Below are 19,929 nucleotides of genomic sequence, written 5' to 3'. Positions count from 1 at the left end.
AAACTCTAACAAAGATTACACTTTCCATGTCAATGCAAAATGAATTATCAGACTTATAGAGGCTGTCATGTATGCTCATGTAAATTTCTCCTGTAATATAACATCTAGGAGTTTGTGATGTCTAAAGTGCAAGCAGCTCAAATACAATGTATTTTTTGTGCAAAATGTGAGATCCTTACCGCGTTTTTGACAAAAATACAGTGACGTCCAAAAGGAAACAATCATTATTACTTAATGGTGACTCAGAGAAGTATGCATGAGAATATTTAAATAGTTATGGCACGCATTTCTTTGCAAAACGTTAACATTGCTTCAGTGTGAATGTGTACAATGCAGTGATGTAACAGACCAACTGTTGTCTCTTTGTCTAAGGCAGTGTTTCTCAAACTGTGGGGCGGGCCCCTCAGGGGGGACGCGCAGGCTTGCCAAGGGGAGCATGGGATCTCTCCTGGTTGTTTTTTTTTTTTTTTTCTTCAGGTTAGAACATGTAGCAGGTGGAACTAATGTTTTAGCGTTGGAGCACCCTGCACTCATTTTAGGGACATACAATAAACTAATCTACTGCCACGGTGATCTGAAACTAGACTAGACAAAGAGTTCAGGTTTGGAGAATGGACAAGGATTGGACTGGAAAAGAAAAATGTGCAAAGTTTCTGTTTTTGCACAGTTTGTACAGTTTGCACTTTAATGTTCTGAGATGTGCAATGTAAACAGGCTCATTGCAGCCACTGATATTGTTCAAATGTTCATCTTTGTTACCAACATCAGTTGGTTGTTCTAAAAAAAATAACTTTATCGTCATAGTTGTAAGATAATTGCACATTTCCTATTTTTATTTTGACAAAAATATTGTCCCATCGAGCAGTCTTGTTGAGTTTATTTGTATTGTTCAAGCAAAAATCTAAGTTATTTTTTATTTGAACAAAAAAGAATTGAGGGAAAAGCAAAGGTATTGTTACAATATTGATGTTTCTTTGAATAAAAGGTAGAATTGCACCACTGTTAAACTGTTGATGGAGTTGGGGGGCTGGAGATTTTTCGTCCTCCAAACGGGTAAAGATTGAGAACCACTGGTCTGAGGTACAGTTTGTTTGTTGTAATAGAACAGTGTTGCTCATCAGAAACCATCACACCTCTGTGGCCTGTCACAAACTGTGCGCACATCCGCAAACTGTGCACACGTAGGCTGCACTGGCCGCAGATGAACTCAGCTGAGTTAGTCATCTCTTCCTCTTCTCCTCACACCGGACATCAGTATCAGGCTCAGATCGGGTTCTGTCAGCTGATGCGACCAAACTGTGCCGCGATTTAACATAAACATCTCTTTACTGTGGAGTTCTGCTTTAACGCTGACCTGATCCAAAGGAAATTCAGCCCAAGAGGAGGAAGAATATTGAGGATGGACTCTGACAACTCCGTTTCCAGATTGGAGAGAACTTTCTGGGCTGTCTGGGTAAGAATTGAAAGAATATTAAAGTTTGTAAAAAAAAAAAAAAAAGTAAAATAAAAAAATAAGTGCTGTCATTTTTACGCAATGTAAGGCTGTGAATGTGGCTATAAAATCTGTTCCTGGTTGTGTTTACGCACCCCTGACCTCAGTTACGCGCGTATCTCCCTCCCCCTGCCTGTGTGTGCGCTCCGCACATACACACACATGCCAACAATTTTGTGTGCATGCATGACCCCTGCAAAAACACTGCAGTATTTACACCACAGTGAGCAGTGTAGGCCAAAAATATGAGGAACTTAACCTTTCAGTCTATAGTATAATGTTATACACTTTGTAGATGAGTGCTTTAGGTTAGGTATGATCCACTGCTACTTTTAAGGCAGTTCCAAAAAAAAAAATTTTTTTTCTCTATTTAACGTTTCATAAGTTATTTATCTCCATTTATTATGACATTATCCACTGCATTTTACATTTTTCACTGTAAATCATGTGGTTTTTTTATATTTAATTTCTGATAGTTATTAATTTAATTGTTCTTGAAAACTCAGAGTAAATTCAAATATTATTACATCAAAGCAAGGAAAAGTGAAGAAAAAGTGACTGTTTCCGCAAACATCTCATAAAATGAACATAAAACAAGTGTGTTCATCCACTGTCATTGATCCAACTCCATGGGCTTTACTGGTGAATCAGTGTTGTAGAAGATGATTTCCACGTTCACTACGGAGCCTCTGAATGTCCAAATGGGTCATATCTGATGACCATGAAAAGAGGACAAACTACATTTTACACCAATTATTTACATGTATTGATAGGATCAGTGGATCAATAGTTATTACATATTTTAGATCAGCAGGTGCTGTTGGTTGCCAGTGGATGTTTGGGTCTTTATGGGTTAATTAAACCCTGTGGCAATGTTATTTCTGACCATTTAAGTATCATGGTAAGTGATGGCAGTTATCAGCAGGCATAATACTACAACTGCAAACAGGAGAAACATGGAATCCAGCCAATATTTATATAAGATGGTATATGATATTTTACACATGTTTTCATACTGTGTACAGTATGAATCAACCAGTTATATTCATAATTTGTGGCAGGCAAAAGCTGATGGATTTATTGACTGATTTCATGTGTAGAAATTTACAAATCTTTGATTTTAGGTGAAACTCAGGAACCTTCAAAGTCACTGTTAAAGGGGTTATATGTAGTATATCTACTTTAAAATGTACATTTTTAAAATTGCCTAAAATTATTATTACAGAGAGTAATGTATTGGATCATAAAAATATGAACTGAATCTAAACATACTGATGGACGAGGGGATTTATGTGACCACTAGGCGCAGTAGTGAGTCACTCTGCCGGTCTCCCATGGTGAAGAAAACTAACAGCACAGGGCCTTTGAACAAAGATGGGGTGAAAACCACTAAGAAACAAATTTTAGAGTTACAGAAAGTGACTAAGTGATAAAAGCAAAAAGCACTGTTGTTGTTTCCCCCACTGGACTCAGCTCTAAATGAAAAGAATGAAGTTTGATGCTGAAATCACTGCTTTTCTTCTGTAGGGGTGAGTTCGAATATGAGGCTTATAAAGGTATAAAGTTATTATGCAATGTGTTTTAATTTTTACTAAGTTTGTTGATCCACATTTCAGCCTAAACTGTGACAGTTTGGATCTTGTTGTGATGATTCCAAACAGATCTTTAGTGCAGCTATAGACAACACAAACTATTCAAGAGATGGAAGTAATTTGTTGTTTTACTGTCACTGTTTTATGTCTAAAAATAAAGTTACGCTAACAGAGCTAGAATGTAAACTATCAGCTCAAGCTGCACTTGAAGATTATGAGGCAGTGTTATTTTGACAGACTTTCAGAATAAGCAGAAATGAGTTTAAGTTTGAAAAAGAAACATGCTTAAACATATTGTGCCGTCATACGATGAGGTTTGTGCTTTATTCAGTGAGTGATACAGTCTGTGGATACATAGCACTGGTTTGTTGGTGGTTTTGGTGGTTATAAGTGTGTTCTAGAATGAGACTTCCCCCTGCGGTTGAGAGTTTGGGATATCAATACTACATAGAAGCATTAACCCATTAGGACCCAGTTCTACTTTTGTGGCAGTTCCCAAATTAATTTTTCTCTATATTTAACCTTCCTTAAGTGATTCATCACCATTTATTATTGTATCATATTCTGTATTTCATGTTTTGTTTTTTTGGGTTTTTTTTTTTGTGAAAATCATGTATTTTCCTACATTTAATTTACTCATCATGTAAATGTTCATAAAAGCTCAGAGTAAAATTGATGGTTATTATATAAAAAAGAGAGGAAACTGAAGAAAAAGTTACTTTTTCAGTCAAATCTAACATTAACTGAACATAAACCAAGTGTCTCCATCCACTGTCACTGATCCAACTCCACAGGTTTTACTAGTGAATCAATGTTGTAGAAGATGACGGTGTTTCCTCGTTCATTACGGGGCCTCTGAACGTCCAAATGGGTCATATCTGAGGACCATGAAACGATTACAAACTGTATTTTACACCAATTACTTGCATGTATTGATAGGATTAGTGGGTCAACAGGTATTAAACAATTTAGATCAGTAGATGCTTTAGGTCTCTGGTGGATGTGTGGGACTTTATGGGTTAAGCTCATTCTGTTAATCAAATTAATCATAACAAATCTAGATGGGAAACATTTTCCTTCCTAATATAAGTTGTGCTTTTACCTGATACTTGTAGTTTTAACTGCCCATTTACAGGTCTGTGTCTAATGTAGTATACAGACATTTCAGTAAAGGATTTAATGGAAATGGCACAACAAATTTATCTCAAATATCGTAGACTCAAATCAAATATTGACTACTCAGGAACATTATTGATAAAGCATTCTCTCTCTTTCTCTTCCTCAGTACTACATAACTGATGCAGTGAACAGATTCCTCAGACCTGAGCCTCCTCAAACAGCCAGCAATGATGCAAACTCCCTCCAGGACTCTTCAGTTGACAGTGAACATCCCATCTCCGGTAATGCAGATGTTGGCATTAGCAAAGAGGAGGATGAGGAACAGCCTCTTGCAACAGCCTCTTTGCTTAGCTCATCTCAGCAGGTTGTTTCCTGGGATGTTTGCACCACGGACACTGACTTAGGACCAGAAATAGAAAACATGCAGTACAAAACACAGCTGAGTAGAAGTAGTGAGGGGAAAGCATCTGAGGATGGTGAAGCCACAAGAGAGGAACACTTTAACCAAACAGGAAGTAATGATGCAGACCTGCTCCTCAGTAGAGATGAGGAAGAAAAAAAAGACGAAAACGCAGATCTGAACCTGTACGGCGATGGACGAGATGTGATGCTGAAGAATGATGAACAGCTGAAGAGTGGCTCCGCAATTATGACAGATATTCTCCAGGATGAAGGCATGGAGGAAACTGGGAAAAACACTGATGATGAACAAAGAACAGGTGAAGTAGAGGAAGAAGTAGAGGAAGAGGAAGATCACAAGGATGAAGATTTCACAGATTATTGCAGATCTTACAAGTTGGAGGCAGAAGAGAGTGAAGTAAAATTGACAGAGCAGAGTAATATGTCCACTGAGGAGGAGAAACTGCCGATGGATGATGCAGATACAACCTGGGCACAGATAGAAGTCGACAACAGTGATTATATGTTACATCAGGCATCAGGACCAGGGCCTGAAAACCAGCTTTCAGTCTGCAAACAGCCGTCAGATGATGACACAGACAGTAAAGGAGCTCCAAGCATGACTTTGTTGGACACAGTGCCTCATGTTGAATTACAAATGACTGATAACAATTGTGGCGTTGTGTCAGATGATGCGCTAGCTGTTGTCGGACCGGAGCAGACGATGGCTGACAGAAGCAAAGGATTAGCAAAAAGTAAAGCTGAGGAAGACCATAAGGAAGAGGAGGAAGAGAGTGAGATGGATGAGAGGGAGCACGGTGCTGAGGAGAAAGGAAATGTGAATGAAGTGACAGACCAGACAAAAGATGAAGAATCAGAGCAGGAAGAGGACAATGAAGGACTCACAGAAAGCAGCCAACAAGATGACATTATAGCTGAAGGGGACAGTGAAGGGTTTACACTGAATGTAAAAGCAGAGCAACACAATAACGGGGGTAAAAATGCAGAACAAGCAATGACCAACGAAAATAATGAAGTGATGACAAAAGCCATTTCAGTTAATGAGGAACTTTTGACATAAATAATGACAGAGAAGACGAAGAAAGGCTCAACTGTGAAGAAGAAAACAAAGACGACTACATGGAACAACCATGTACGAGCACCTTGGATACATTTGAACAACATGAAGGACAGGAAAAGTGTCAAGCAAATATTCCCCTGGATAGACGCGAAGGCCAGGGTGTTGTGTCGCCGGAGCTAAATTCTACAACATATAAGGAAACCCAAGAGGGAGTTCCTGAATACAACAATGAGCCCCAGCCAGATGGAAATACAACACAAAGGTTCCTGGAAGCAGGAGATTACATGGAATTTCAGACCACCCAATTACCAGAAGAGGTGGAGAGCAACACGCCAAAGAGTCTTCAAAACAGTAACAACAGTAGTGGAGCTGACTATTTACTGGTGAGGGAGCACATGGAAGAGGAACAACAACCAGAAACTAAAGGCACAGAGGTTCTAAGGAATGTGTTTGTGGAGGAAAACACTGGGATACTGAACCTGACTGATAATGAGAACAAGAGACCGCTAACTGAGCCAGCTGTTCACGAATCGGGACACTTATCTGAAGACAAAATTGGACATTTATTGGACAGTTCAATGAGGACAGGGGTTGAATACTTTGAAGAAGAATTTGAGACCCATTTTGGTTCCGACAATGACACCGATAAGACAACGAAAGATCATCAAGAGGAGCTCCTGGTTGAATTAGAAATAAATGAAGGTTTATGTGAGGCTGATGCTGCTGAAGGTGAGACCACAGTACCTGAAGCAACAGGGGAAGCGGCTGTACTTTCTGACTGCACAATGACACTTCTTGAAGATAAAGTTACGAAGATGACGGAGACATCTGTAGATGACTCCTGCAAGACCTTCACTGTACTACAGAAAGACATCACCAAATCAGGATTCCTAAAAAACTCAACTGAGACTGAGGCTAAAGCACCTGAGGATAGTTCTGTAGAAATCCAAGATGCAGGAATAGACATGGAAGAAGATACATGTGGAGATGTGGAGCAGACAAAAGAGACAGAAAATATAACACAGAAAGAAATAATTAAACTGCAGGAGATGGAGGTGGTAGCTGAGATAACGACAGAAAAGGAAACTGCTTTTAAAGCAGCCTTTGGATTAACTGAACATACAAATACTGAGGCAAAATCAGATAATGCGTTGGACTTCAGCAACAATGAAATGGTAATGAAGCCTGAAGTGGTTCAAGAATCAATAAAAACAGAATCCCAAGCAAAAGATACAGAAGATAATTTAAAGCATGTGACAGAATCAGAGGGAGGTTACACTTCTGATTCAATTAGTGTTCCTCAAGATGCGATTGATGAAGAAATCCTTGACTTGTGGATACAGACAGCACAGTCAGAGGACCCTGATGACTTAAAACAACAGGAGGAGGCTGGTCCTGGACGTGAAATGGCCACTGAAGTAGACACTTCAAGTGGAAGAGGAGATTTAACGCTATGTGTGCAGCCAGAAGAGAAGGAGAAGGAGAAAGAAGTGGAGGTAAAGTTGTCGGAATCACAACCATTCAGCGACCCAAATGCAACTTCATTCACAGCAGAATTGGGGTTTTTGGACCAGTCTCTGGATGGATGGGGGATACAGAACAATAACACCCAGCTCCTGGAGTCATCTCTGTCATTACCAGACAGCATGTTGGCTAATGCGTCCGGCTCAGCAAACACCTCTGAATTATCAGTAAAACAACCTGGATTTGAGGATGTGTTGATTGAAGAAACAGCTGATACAGGACGATCAGATCTGAAAGAGGGGCAGGTAACCACAGAGACAGGATTTCACTCAGATTCAGTATCCAGACATCTAAGTCAGGGAGATGATGAATTACCAGAAAAAACAGGTGAACAAAGAGTTGAATCAATGGAGGCTGAAACCGGATCACACCCACAGACCGAGTCAAACCAAGTAAAGGAAACTAGTTGGAAAGATATTGAAGAAGCAGATGTTGAATCACTGAAAAAAATTAGATCTGCTTTTGAAGAAGAGCTGACAAAGGCTGATGATGAGCCCCTTGAGACGCCTGGATCTCCAGACTCTCCAGATGAAGTCGTAGACACTGACTCAGGACGATCCAGTGAAACAGGGACACCAGACATTGTACCAGTTGACACCTCCTCTCTTAACCCGGAACATATGTTGTTAAAGTTGCCCTCGCTGAATGAACCACAGCTTGACTGGTCAGAGCCTGATGAACCAGAACCTGTACTCAAGAGAGATGACCAGCCACAGCCTGGAGATCAGGTACAATTTCTCAATTTTTTTTACAGAATGACTTGTAGAATGTAAATAAAAATATATAAAGAATAAAGATGCAAATTTCCTTTTTTTTCCCGTTACAGGTAGATGCCCGTGTGTTGGACTTTACTCCTCAAAGGTCCAGAATTGCAGTTAAAAACCGCCGTGTGAGACCTCCAAAAGACCCCCGCTCGCTGTTACATAAACCCTCAGTAGAGCCCTCACCCTCTACACCCCCTCCAGCCAAAATCCCAGTGGGTGTGCCTTTAGGAGGCTTAGGCATCGGGATAAAACTACCTGGTACGTCTCTTACAATGCCCTGTCTGTCAAGTCCATGTATTTTTCATGATCAGTTAAGAATTTCACTTATTTTGGTGTTTTTAGGGCTCGGTGCAGGTCTCCCCGTTTTGAAAAAGACACAGAAAGCAGTGAGAGAGGAAAATCACCCAGACACCTCCTCCCAGGTACTGATAAAACTGTGTATATGCTTATTGTTTAATATATAGTGAAATCTAGTGATGAAGTTACAGTTTCCAAACTACAGATTATCCCCCTCACCCTCCTTTGGTGCATGATGTTTGTTTTGTGTAGTCTGGATTTTCTGGTTAAACCTTAGGGCCAGTACCACTAAGCACAAAACATGTGCTTTTTAAAAGAATGCTCAAAAATTGTTTGTATTAATATTATATTCTACCATGATTTAGCCATTTTTGTTTGACCTAATTATTGATATTGAATACTAATTAATTTCTAAATGTTTCATACTTTTTAGTGCCAGATTTTGTCATGATGTCACCCTATTTTTAGAATAAAAATAAAAGCAGAAAAAATGAGCTATTCTCAATATGCTACATGCAGCGGAATTTTTTGTTAAATTATTACATGCTGGGATACATCAGTGATTATCAGGAACATTGATTTTTTATGCCTCATTATTTTTGTATCATTTCAAATACTCACACTCACACAAAAAAACTGGCTTTTCATTATGCAGAACAAATTTGGAAAAAATATATTATACATTGATGCAAATGGGTTTGAATCGCACATTTTTGTGTTTAACGGAATGAGTGTAACACTTGTTTGCACACAGTGTATTTTAGACTTCCTGTAGAAGCTGGAGCTGGAAATAACAAGATCATATAAAAATGGAACAAGTGTTGTCAGGCACAACAAACCCCGCCCCTCACATGTATTGTATCTTATTTTGGCATCAATCCAGCTGATGTCATCATGTCTATGCATGTGCTGATGTCAGCATAGACATAGGCAGCATAGACAAATTTTGGCCATTACAAGTAAATGGGGAAAAAAAGAAAAAGATTTTAAAAATTCATAAAAAATTTGAACTTTGACCTACTTTCCCCAAAATGTAATAACATCTATAACGGGTCACTGGCAATCTATAAACCCAATTTGGTATGAATTCAACTAATAGTTTTGCTGCTTAAGTGTTAACAAATAAACAAACAAAGGGACAAACCGAACCAAAAAAGCAATACCCTTTACCTCTCCTTCGGGGGCAGGTTAATAACTTCACCAAAATTCATTCTATATGTATGAACACATCCAGAATATTTTTAAAAATTAAGAATAAAAAGTGCGCAACAGTCCCTAAGGGTTAAGGAGACTACATATTGCCACCGGTTATAAAACAGAAAAAGAAGCAGAAGTTCATTCAGAGCTGCTGGAGATATTTACAGCTCATTCTAAACCTCAAATTGTTTCATTAAACACCAACGAAAACAAAACATAGATGTGAACATTATCTTCCATTTCTGCAATTATCTTCCTCTAAGTTTCATGAATATCTTACACCCTGGGTCTTTTAATACAATTTTGCTACTGCGGTAAGGAGTTCTAATCATATGTCATCATATCAACAGGAACCTGAGACAAAACCAGAGGAGAAGGATGATGATGATACTCCCAAAAGAGACACCTCTCAACACAAACCTAAATGGATGCCCCCGGGACACCCAGGGTAAACAAACAAGAAAAAAACAGAGATGAAGATTATTATTTAAGATCAGCACAATAAAACATCTTACTTTATGTTCAGGCATTGTCTAATTCTTTATATTTTGTTTTTTTCCCCTAGCTTTGGTAATCCACTCATGTCTGAACTCAAGACCAAACTGAAGAAAACAACAAAAGAATGAGGAGAAAAAAACCTGTCTGACTTATGTAAATACATTTTAATGTTTTTTGTAAAAGACTTTTTTTATAGTGTGTTGATCAAATTCATGTTCATATTTTCAGTGTCTTTCCCTGTGTTAATTGTTTTGTAATAAATTATAAAAAGCAATCGTACATTTTCGTATGCACTGAAAAGTATAGTGAAACCCTTAATACTGAGTTTTAAGGACATACAGTCATCAAATGCTGTAGTCATCATTTTGGTGTTTTAACCAAAACCAAAAAAGGAAGAAATTGAAAATGACAGAGAACTTAATCATTTGGCAGTAAAAATAGTTTTGAAGAAAGAAGCTGACTGGTAACAAAATACTATGATGAAACCACATACAGTTTAGAAATGTTCATAGTACTAAATTGCAACATATGCCTCACAAAGCAAATAAGATATAGGATTAATTATACATAAGCGTGGCTATAATAAAATGTTATGATGTATATTGTAAGTAAACGGTGAAAGAAAACATTAAAAATTATTAACTAGTAGATTACAATAAAATGTAATATAAAATAAATATCAGTGCTGAAATGTAACTATTTGTATTCATGGTGGAACTGCACAAAGTTGAGGTACTTTAAGTATTACAATAAATATTTTTCTTACTTTATATTTGTACTCTACTATATCTCAGGGGCAAATATTGTACTTATTACTGCACTGCTTTCCCCTGTTTTGTGTGTTAATTGTGAATGTTTGTCATAAACTTAGAACAAAATGTATCTTTTGTGTTGGCTTTAAAATTGTCCTCCATAAGTTGAATAAAATCCTTAAAACCCCTCTGGAGTAGATGGAAAATGCATTATGCGATAATTACAACCGAAGACGGTCTTCTGAGTTCATGAAATACTGACTTTTTAGATATACATGATTCTCACAGGACAGCAATGCTACAAACGATATGATGGTTGAATGTTATGCACTGTCGTATAATAAACTACTCAAGAGGATATGGAGTAAAAAGGCAACATACATATGAATTCAGCAATGATATAATCCAAAAATAAGACATGCTTACTCAATAAGCTCTTTGAAATCACATTTGGATCTGAGCATTCGTATTCTTTATTCCTTTTATTTACTCATTATCATATTTATTTTATCATTCATTTTATTCTGGCTTTTTTCATATTGCTTGTACTTTCCATTGGCTTTATTAGTTTTCAGGTCTCTCCTTTCTTTTATTGCTTTTACCGATTTAACTGTTTTGGGGTTTTGTTTTGTTTTTTATGATTAGGCATTGATTATTATTAGTGGTAGTAGCAGCAGTAGTTGTAGTATTATTAGTAATATACATATCATACCTAATTTTAAAATACTGACAGAAACAATTTTATTGTACAATGATTACTTTAAATAACTCATGTTTTGCATGTAATTACTTTTGAATTCTGAATATAGACCTTTAATTTAAAGTGGAGTTTTTCCTCCAGTGAAGAATCTGAATTTTTAGTCCACCTCTGGTTATCAAAAACAGAATTTTATTTTCATGTAGTTGTCGTTGCTTTACTGACACCTTAGATGGCAGTATAGCTATTGCTCTGCCATTTAGATAATAAAAGAAGAAGAATTCTTGCGCTGTGATTGGCTGATGTTTTTCCGTCCAATCAGCGTGTAAAGAGTGGACATTCAAACTAAACGGGTGCCAATGAACTTTTTAACCAATTTGACACGTTGTAAAAGAAGTGGATTACTGTTAAACTCGACGGAAAGGGATTTTCACAAGATATTGTCAGTCTTCATAAATAGGCTATCAAACCTCCATCAGGCGGCTTAACTTGTTGAGAAGGGTGAGTCAAATCTATCCTCATCAAGCTAATGAAAGTAGCAGCGACTACGACAGAAATAGTTTTTCTCACCGGGGAAACCTGAACTATAAACAATTGCCAGGGTTTTTACATTAACTTAAAATTCTGTGTTGTGTATTCTGTCTTTACACTCTGTTTTTCCTCCGGTGACTAAAGTTATTCTCAACTAACGCCAGTTTAAAGTGCACATGTCAACGGAGCAAAATGAAAAATTCAACAAACGGCTCATACATGTTGACACTAGTTTAGATAAATTTAACGTAGTTTAAGACTAAATACACTATATTAACCTCAGTTCTAATGTTACTGTAATGAAGTATTTTTATATTTTATAATTTTCGTTTATGTGCCCTATTTATATGTGAACTACTTTTAGAAAACTAATTAATGAAATAGGATTATTGCACTACTTATTAAGGTGATGTTAACGTAATCTTGTTTTGAAGTGAGTCTCAGTGATAGCTAAATGACAGTGTATGGCACTTGTTAAAGGGCACACTTTGTCTTTAACTCAGGCTTTAATATTTGGGTTGTGTTTATCATTAACCATATTGCTTATTTAGTAAAAACTTTTTTAATATAATGTTAGGGATCTCTTCTGTTATACAAAGGCTAAATCGCAGCAGCCATTCCATTTTGGACACCAACTATTCCAAACTAATAATAAGCTTCCAAACATAATTAAATGACATCTCTAATGGTTGTAATTGTTCTCCCTTGGTAAGTTGTTCTTTGAGCTATTTGTGTGACGTTTATTATCGCATGTCATTTTCCCTCATTTTACATGTATATATTATTAATAATGCTGCTGAATGGTGTGACTTGACATTTCATTGAACTTTGCTTGCAGGAAGATGTCAAACCTGCTTCTGGTTAAGTCAAACTTGGTGAAAAGTCTGAAATTGTGAGCAAATGAGTGTACTGTGATGTTTTTTTAATTTGTAAATAGTTGGTATGTTAAACGTACAAACATTCAAGAGAAAAATGAAAAGTAAAGAGGGAAAAAAAGACATAGGAGAGTAAAAAAAATACTAATAGTAATCATATAAATTACAAATAAATGTGTAGTAATCCCTCACTGCAACCACATTACCAAAGCCCTGGGGAAAAAGAAATCTCTGGAAATATATAATCTGTGATGTGCATTATTTTGTATTGAACTATAAAAGAAACATTTATATGAATTGTAGATTGTTATTTAATGTTAATATTGTTAATTGAATCCACAGGCTCCAGGCAGAAGAAGAAAAGTGGACTACAAATATGTATCAAGAAAACTGAGTATTGTTACCGGTCTCAAAAAGCAAAAATAAAACCCTGCCTATTTTCATTACACGGCACTAGAAATAATCCAACATGGCCAATGAGACAACAGTGCAGAACTCATATATCACTGATCAGGAAGTTCATGAAGCTGATGACTGTCGTGAGAATATTCCCCCAGACAGCTCTGTTTCAGTTGAGACTTCCAAAGTCAAATTTCAAGATTTGGAAAAACATGCCTGCTCACAAACAAGTGGAGAAAATAACCCTCTGTCTGACACCTGCACTTTAGAAACTCCAGCTCCAACAAGCAGAAATAGTAGAGTCAAGGCAAAGTCGAGGATATCTGGTCTCCAATCTGCTCTAACGCCAATTTTAAAGTATTTAAATATTGGCAAGAAATCTCCATCTCCAGAGCCTTTCAATCATGGTAACAGTCCTCCTATCTTTTCCTTTGGTAATTCCACATCCAAATTGACTGAAAGCATCACCCAGAATCCAAAGCCAGGTTTCTCCACTAGTCATTCTGGGCAGTCGTCAGGTATCCACTGGATCTGTGATGAGTACCTTCCAGAAATCACTCTCTTGGACGTAACATGTGACTCAACCATGGATCTGACTAGAAACGGGCTGGCTCATTCCGACTGTGTACCTGGGATACCTGTATGTGCACAGGATGTAACCAAGAAAACAGAGCAGGCTTTTGACTTGAATCTAAACTCTAAGATCAGTTCTACTTTAACCCCTGTCCGCCACCTGCACAATGAATTCCTCCCAGAAATCAGTCTCCTGGATGTAACAGCCGACTTCAGTATGCAACGGGCTAGAAGTGGGTCGGCTCGTTCTGACAGCGGGTCTGGGACACCTGCATCTGCAAAAGAGATGGTCAAGAAGCCTGAGGTTTATGATGCAAATCTGAACTCTAAGATGAGTTTAACCCCCAAAATAGGGAGGAGTTCAGTTCAGTCACTACAGGGGGAAACCACTTTAGAGGCCACTTGTGATTTGTCACCTGCAGATGGCTCGAAAAACACCATGTCTTCATCAAAACTCAGACAAACTATGTCAGAATCAGCAGATGATCAGTGTTCAATTGAAAACATGTCAGGTACTATTCCTGGCGACATCACCCACACCATAAGCATTAATGAAGTATCTGATAACTGTGAGGGGGGAGACGCAAGGAAAGCTCCTTTGGATGTAACGCAAGATATTTCTATGGCCAGTGACAGCAGTAGGCCATCAAGTGAAAACAGTGGACAAACACCAGCTGAGGACAGGTTTGGTGCCCACCCTGTCAATGTGACCCGAGACATTAGTTCCTCTAGCAACATGTCTGTCCAGTGCCACATGTGCCAGTCTTCTGCCTCCCTGCATGATAACACTAGTTCCAAAAATGTCACATGTGAGCATCACCCTGAACCTGCAAAGACATCTAATTCTGTAGAAACAGACAATACAGAGCTGACAGCCAGCCACAATACTCAGCTGACCTGCAGAGGAACAAGCCAAAACACAACCGTATCACTGAACAGCACATTTACCACTGTGAAGAGCTCCCAGTTCAGCGCTTCCATGGATTCAAACACTTCAGCTCAAATGTCAGACCCACAAAATAAGACCCTTGATCGTCCTTCATCTAATATCAGCAGTCCCGTAGTGACTCACACCAACCAGACTGGTTCAAGCCCTAAAAATACCAGTGAAACATCCTCCATTATAAATAAGAGCTGTTCATCTGTAAAAGCAAATGAAACCTTTGATGTGCAGAATTCTACTTTTAATAAGCATTCCATTCAAAAATCTAGTGGCATCATCATTTTGGCAGAATCTGGTACCACACCCATATGTCTCCAGAACAACACTTTTGAAATGAAACATGTGAATGGCACAATTACTTTGTCAGAAACAGCCTCAAGTGATGGACACCACAACACTTTTGATAAAGCCTCTCCTCCTAAAGCAACTGCTACTCCCAAAGACAACAATACTGAGGTTCACACCCCTGAGCTGTCATCAGTACAGAGTGAGAAAACACCTGATGCAGACCCTAATGCCAAGCAAGTAGCCCCTCCTGAGAGGACTTTTGAAGCCAACCCAGCTGTAGACGTAACTTCTGAAGCTAATAATGGTGACACTAAGGTGAATTTAGGCATAGCTCTGCCTGCAGCTCATCGTCTCTCTGATTGTTTATCCCATCAAAGCATGAATATGGACAGCAACATGCCAAATGTGTTTAATTTGGATGACACCTTAGATTTAAGGTCAGAATCTCTGATTACTTCGACACCAATGCCGACCTGTAAAATGTTTAACTTCACTTCTGAAAGAGAAGATGGAAAAATCATAGCAGCACAGAAAAAACTGTATGGGGACGGTCCCAGTCAGGCAGCTGGTCAGACATCTTCAGAAATGCCATCAAACATTATCTGTGACCGGAAGACTTTGTTAACACAGCCTGCCGCTAAATCCTTTTTGCCTTTAATGAAACCTCCATCTCAGCTACTGAAATACAAGCCAGCCTCCACTCTTCCAATGAAAGCATCAGGTCTGCCCATGACCAGACAAAGAAGTCAGGCTGAGGCTTTGAAAAATACAGCTGTGGCCAACGCACTTCAAGAGGTAATATTTAGTATTCTATTTGTTGCAATTCACCAAGTGTTCAGTTGAATGAACTTAAACTAATAAGACCTGGCTAAATGCACTGATGACCTTTTTAATGTGTTTATGTGTTTGTATGTAAGACAAAAGAAATACCAAGCTCCTACAATTTACGTCCTGCGACAACAGGTAAGTAGACAGACTAGTATCAAAACATGCACAACTTTAAAATTGTTGAAGTTGCAGCAAATATTAAACTGCTTTGAATGGAAAAATGCAGGAACATAAAACTAAAGATTTGTAATGTGATTTTTTTTTTTTTTTTTAATGTGAAATTTGTATTGAAAAATAGCTGTCAAGGTATTGGTAACTGTATTAAAACATTTTTAGGATCCATTATTCAGTGTTTTCTCTGTGTGCTAGCCCCAGGACCTAAGAAACCCCTTTCTGGATTGCGAAAGCCACAACAGACCGGGATACCATCAGGTCTCCAGAGAACTGCAGCAGGTCTCAGACCACCATTAACACGGAGCAATGCACCAGTCTCTTCAAATGCTGACAAACCTCATGGACCTGAGGGTAAAGTTGCTGATCTGATTCTGTGTTGACAAATATGAAAATTAAGTGTGAATATACACCGAGCATTTCCAGATGCACTATACACAGAGTCTTACTGTCTGATTGTAAAGCATCAATCCTCTACTGCCATTTCTAAGGGTAATACTTGAAAAGCTCTATGACATGTTTTTTTTTTTTGTGCGTACACAGAATATTGGTGATGTAGGTTTTCTTCTGAATTTGGCCTCTCAGTTTCAACATGGAGGCTTAGGTTATAGATTACACACCCTTTTTTTCCTCATTTTTCACAAACAGCTCCTAATCCTGTGGTGAAGATTTCACAACCGAAGAAACATCCTTTACCCAGAAGTGAAACTTTGCTAGCAGCAAAGAAGAAGAAAACTGGTAATTTTTGTGTTTTCATTAATTCAATCTGACAAATAAACACCATATGCAATCCTTTTATCAAAGTATTGTATTTTTGATTTAATGTCATTTCCACTTGCACCGATGCTAATAGCCCATAGTTAGTGTCATCATTGTTCAAAACCTAGATGATCCAGATGTCATTGAGCTAGGAGGTTTAATATGTTTTTTGTTTTTTTTTCAGATGCTTCTGTGCCATCCAGTAATGCTGAGGCTTCAACATCCTCCAGTGACGCTTCCAGTAAAGCCAAAAACTTAAAAAAACCTCCAACTGGACAAAAACCTTCAGCTGCTAAAGCTCAAAGAAATGGTTGGTATAGATTAATTTAATTATTTAGTCACAGAATGCTTTCAGCAAATGGGACAGTTTCAGTAACCTTGACCCACTTGGTGAACTACTATGGTGCTTCGCTGTAAGCTCAACCTCTCAGACTTAAGTTGTCTTCAAGGTTTTTACATCTGATTCTTCCAGATGCTGCAGTGCCAGCCAGTACTGCTGAGGCCACAGCATCGTGTGATCCCGTTATCAGAACGAGGAGCTTGAAACAACCACCAACCAGCCACAAAGGTCTGTCAGATAAACCCCAGGGACATGGTAGATTACAAGTGACATGATGTGGAGCACAGACTGGTGCTCCACATGGTACTTTTAAGACTTCAAAAGTCTTAAAAGTCTTGAATTTACAAATCTGCATGTAATACCTTGAAAAGTCTTTAAAGGGTATTACATTTGATATGGTAGGTCTTAAGTAATGTTGCCATAAACTTGTTCGCTGTAGTGGGGTTAAATGTGTCTGGAAAGTGTCCAAGCTGCAAAGAAAGTAAAGTTAGTTGACTCAGTTTCACCCGTTCCAACCCGACAATTTATAATGAAATTAGGAATCAATTATCGCTAACTAAGGAGTCGTGAATTTTTGCCGGTATGGCCGTGAAACAGGCTGTGAAATTGGCATGATATTCTGTTCCAAGTAATCTTAAAAAGTCTTAAATTTAAGTTGTAGAAACCTACAGGAACCCTGATCGTAAGTGTTTGTAGAGCCAGAGCCGATCAGTGCACCGTCTTAGAATTAAATCTTTACTGTTTAATTTTATTATGTTTTTGACTGAGTTTGTGGGAAACTGGTTAAAGTTGCTAGAAAGAAAAGACCGCTCCGTACACCTGCCCTATTTTCTCCGTTTAAACAGGTAAATTGCACATGGATGTTTGGAAATATTGATGATGCTACACATCATAATGTCATGTCTTATGTCTTACGTATGCCTAGTCCAGTGGTGAAGATGAAACATTGTCAGGCAAAAATACCACTCTGGTACAAGATTTAGAGATTTTTCCAAATTTCTACACCTGAACCCCATTGAAAATATCTTTTAATCAGATGTTTTTGTTTTTTTCGTTTTGCACTTAAGACTGATCTAAAGCGCCCAATGTCCAACAAAATGTGTGGAAGTTCAGATTAAAAATCAGGGTTATTCTGCCACATAATCACTTCTAAACTCTTCCAGAGAGAAAACATTAGTTTTGTGGGTTATTTTTAAAAGGAATATGAGTATGTTTTGCAAAATTCCAAATCTGAAAACACCAATAAATGTTACAAAAGGATGAGAAAAGTACTGTTTAATTATGTTACTCAAATTTCTTAAAAGCCATAAAACCAGTGGCTTCTAAATTTTCTCCAAAATCACTCTGACAGCAGAAAAAAATCATAAGTTAATGTAATGTAACATTTCCGACTGTGTTGCAGGTTGTGCCAACTGTACTGCGCTTGAACAACAACTCAAACTGAAATCAGAGGAAATAAGAAGACTAAAAGAAGGTATGACAGTGGTTCTATCTTTCACAAAGGTTTAACAGAGAAGACAAACACTGGTAAAATTCCTGTTTGAGCCGAAAATATCAGTGCATTGTTGTGATTTGTTTTCATTTGATTAATAACTCTAAAATTTATCAAGTTACCAGAGTAAATGGTAAATAAATAGGGGAGCATTAATTTCAGGATGATTCAACTCCATTTGACAAAATTTTGAAGATTTTCAATTGCACTTGGATATTCTAGACCTTTTTTACACTAGACCCTCTGTTACATGAATAATATTTATGTGAGCAGTTGTCTGTTTTTTAATACTTGTTTTCTTTTTCAGAGCTGCTGAAGTACAGTAAACAAGAGGACAAATGCTAATGTTTTTTATATAATATTGTTTTAATCTGCCACTGCTATTAATAACATTCATTTACACTTTGATGTAAATAGTAACTTTTAATTCTACTGTATTTGCTGAAGTGTCTGCATTTTGTTTAACGCAAAGTGGAATGTTCACTTCTTATACTGTAGAAATTAGCTTCATTCAGATGCACATATATAAAGATTTTTTTAATCTCTTAAATGTAAACTTCTATACATATAAATAAAGTCTAATATGATGAAATAATAGCAGGATTCTTTTTGTTTGTGACAAACTCAGTCACGGTGCTTGCACAGGTCTTGAAAATCTTAAAGTATGGAACTTTGAAATGCTGTTTTGCAGACCTTGAATAGTTCGGAATTTTGAAAGTGTTGATAAAGTATGGAAAAAGTTACTCTCAGTCAAATTTTAGAGTATGCTCAAAGGCACCTAGTCTTGTAAGATAAGAAATACATGAGGAAAACAAAAAACTGTATGATTTCAGTAACCGGTCAGTACTGGAATGATTCTAGTGAAACTTGTTTGTGTGATATCCATGCAATTTTTTTTTCCATATGTTTTAAAAATATTTCTGTCAGTAAAATATAATTTACTGCAAATGATCAATTCATTAATTCCTATAAAAGTCTGGAATTTTTATTTGGATAAAGAGCAAGCATCCTGTCAGTGCTTATTATTCTGTGAATCGTTCAATCTGAAATAACACTGAATGAATGTTTCTTGTTAAAGAAAAAATTCATTTTCAAGGTGAATGGAAACTGTATGTGTATATTGTCAGAAGTGTACCTGTTAATATAATTGCACATGCTGGAAAAAATCAGATTTGTCTTTTTTTTATGTACTATGTATTTATAAATAGATTTTTCTGGGCTAAATCTGGGACCTTGAGTGGCAACTTTTGTGCCATCTTGTGTAAATGTGTGCTGGTATGACAATAAAAATCCTTGAATTCTTGAAAGTAGGTTAAAA

The 19,929-nt window shown here is 37.5% G+C and overlaps 3 protein-coding genes across 4 annotated transcripts; all 3 read left to right on the top strand.

Moving 5' to 3' along the window:
* Positions 1 to 1,206: 1,206 nt before the first annotated feature.
* Positions 1,207 to 5,721, top strand: LOC115410640 (protein Ycf2-like). Its single transcript, XM_030122367.1, has 2 exons — positions 1,207 to 1,453; positions 4,370 to 5,721. Exons 1-2 carry the CDS (start codon positions 1,400 to 1,402, stop codon positions 5,681 to 5,683), a joined length of 1,368 nt encoding a protein of 455 aa, XP_029978227.1. The 5' UTR covers positions 1,207 to 1,399; the 3' UTR covers positions 5,684 to 5,721.
* On the top strand, positions 5,607 to 10,903 carry LOC115410639 (uncharacterized). Of its 2 annotated transcripts, XM_030122366.1 has the most exons (6): positions 5,607 to 7,599; positions 7,678 to 7,935; positions 8,034 to 8,229; positions 8,314 to 8,393; positions 9,816 to 9,913; positions 10,031 to 10,903. In XM_030122366.1, the coding sequence occupies exons 1-6, from the start codon at positions 5,743 to 5,745 to the stop codon at positions 10,089 to 10,091; spliced, it is 2,550 nt and encodes an 849-aa protein (XP_029978226.1). In that variant the 5' UTR covers positions 5,607 to 5,742; the 3' UTR covers positions 10,092 to 10,903. The 2 variants fall into 2 exon arrangements, with proteins under 2 accessions (XP_029978226.1, XP_029978225.1); XM_030122365.1 differs by having other exon boundaries at positions 5,607 to 7,935.
* An 878-nt stretch (positions 10,904 to 11,781) lies between these two features.
* LOC115410169 (serine-rich adhesin for platelets-like) lies at positions 11,782 to 19,435 on the top strand. Its single transcript, XM_030121653.1, has 9 exons — positions 11,782 to 11,913; positions 13,161 to 15,816; positions 15,939 to 15,984; positions 16,219 to 16,374; positions 16,669 to 16,758; positions 16,964 to 17,089; positions 17,252 to 17,347; positions 18,522 to 18,593; positions 18,919 to 19,435. The coding sequence occupies exons 2-9, from the start codon at positions 13,288 to 13,290 to the stop codon at positions 18,954 to 18,956; spliced, it is 3,153 nt and encodes a 1,050-aa protein (XP_029977513.1). The 5' UTR covers positions 11,782 to 11,913; positions 13,161 to 13,287; the 3' UTR covers positions 18,957 to 19,435.
* Positions 19,436 to 19,929: the final 494 nt, after the last annotated feature.

Source organism: Sphaeramia orbicularis, chromosome 19, assembly GCF_902148855.1.
Source record: "Sphaeramia orbicularis chromosome 19, fSphaOr1.1, whole genome shotgun sequence".
NCBI lineage: Eukaryota > Metazoa > Chordata > Actinopteri > Kurtiformes > Apogonidae > Sphaeramia > Sphaeramia orbicularis.
The sequence above is the reverse complement of the archived record's forward strand: the minus strand, read 5'-3'. Positions and strand labels throughout refer to the sequence as shown.

Bases quoted from the DNA above. Each gene is read 5' to 3' on its own strand.
- LOC115410639 (XM_030122365.1), top strand. From the start codon at position 5,743: ATGGAACAACCATGTACGAGCACCTTGGATACATTTGAACAACATGAA. The intron at 8,230-8,313 runs GTACGTCTCTTA...TGGTGTTTTTAG, and splicing joins CATCGGGATAAAACTACCTG to GGCTCGGTGCAGGTCTCCCC. The intron at 8,394-9,815 runs GTACTGATAAAA...TCATATCAACAG, and splicing joins ACCCAGACACCTCCTCCCAG to GAACCTGAGACAAAACCAGA.
- LOC115410169 (XM_030121653.1), top strand. From the start codon at position 13,288: ATGGCCAATGAGACAACAGTGCAGAACTCATATATCACTGATCAGGAA. The intron at 17,090-17,251 runs GTTGGTATAGAT...TGATTCTTCCAG, and splicing joins TGCTAAAGCTCAAAGAAATG to ATGCTGCAGTGCCAGCCAGT. The intron at 18,594-18,918 runs GTATGACAGTGG...TTTCTTTTTCAG, and splicing joins AATAAGAAGACTAAAAGAAG to AGCTGCTGAAGTACAGTAAA.
- LOC115410640 (XM_030122367.1), top strand. From the start codon at position 1,400: ATGGACTCTGACAACTCCGTTTCCAGATTGGAGAGAACTTTCTGGGCT. The intron at 1,454-4,369 runs GTAAGAATTGAA...TCTCTTCCTCAG, and splicing joins GAACTTTCTGGGCTGTCTGG to TACTACATAACTGATGCAGT.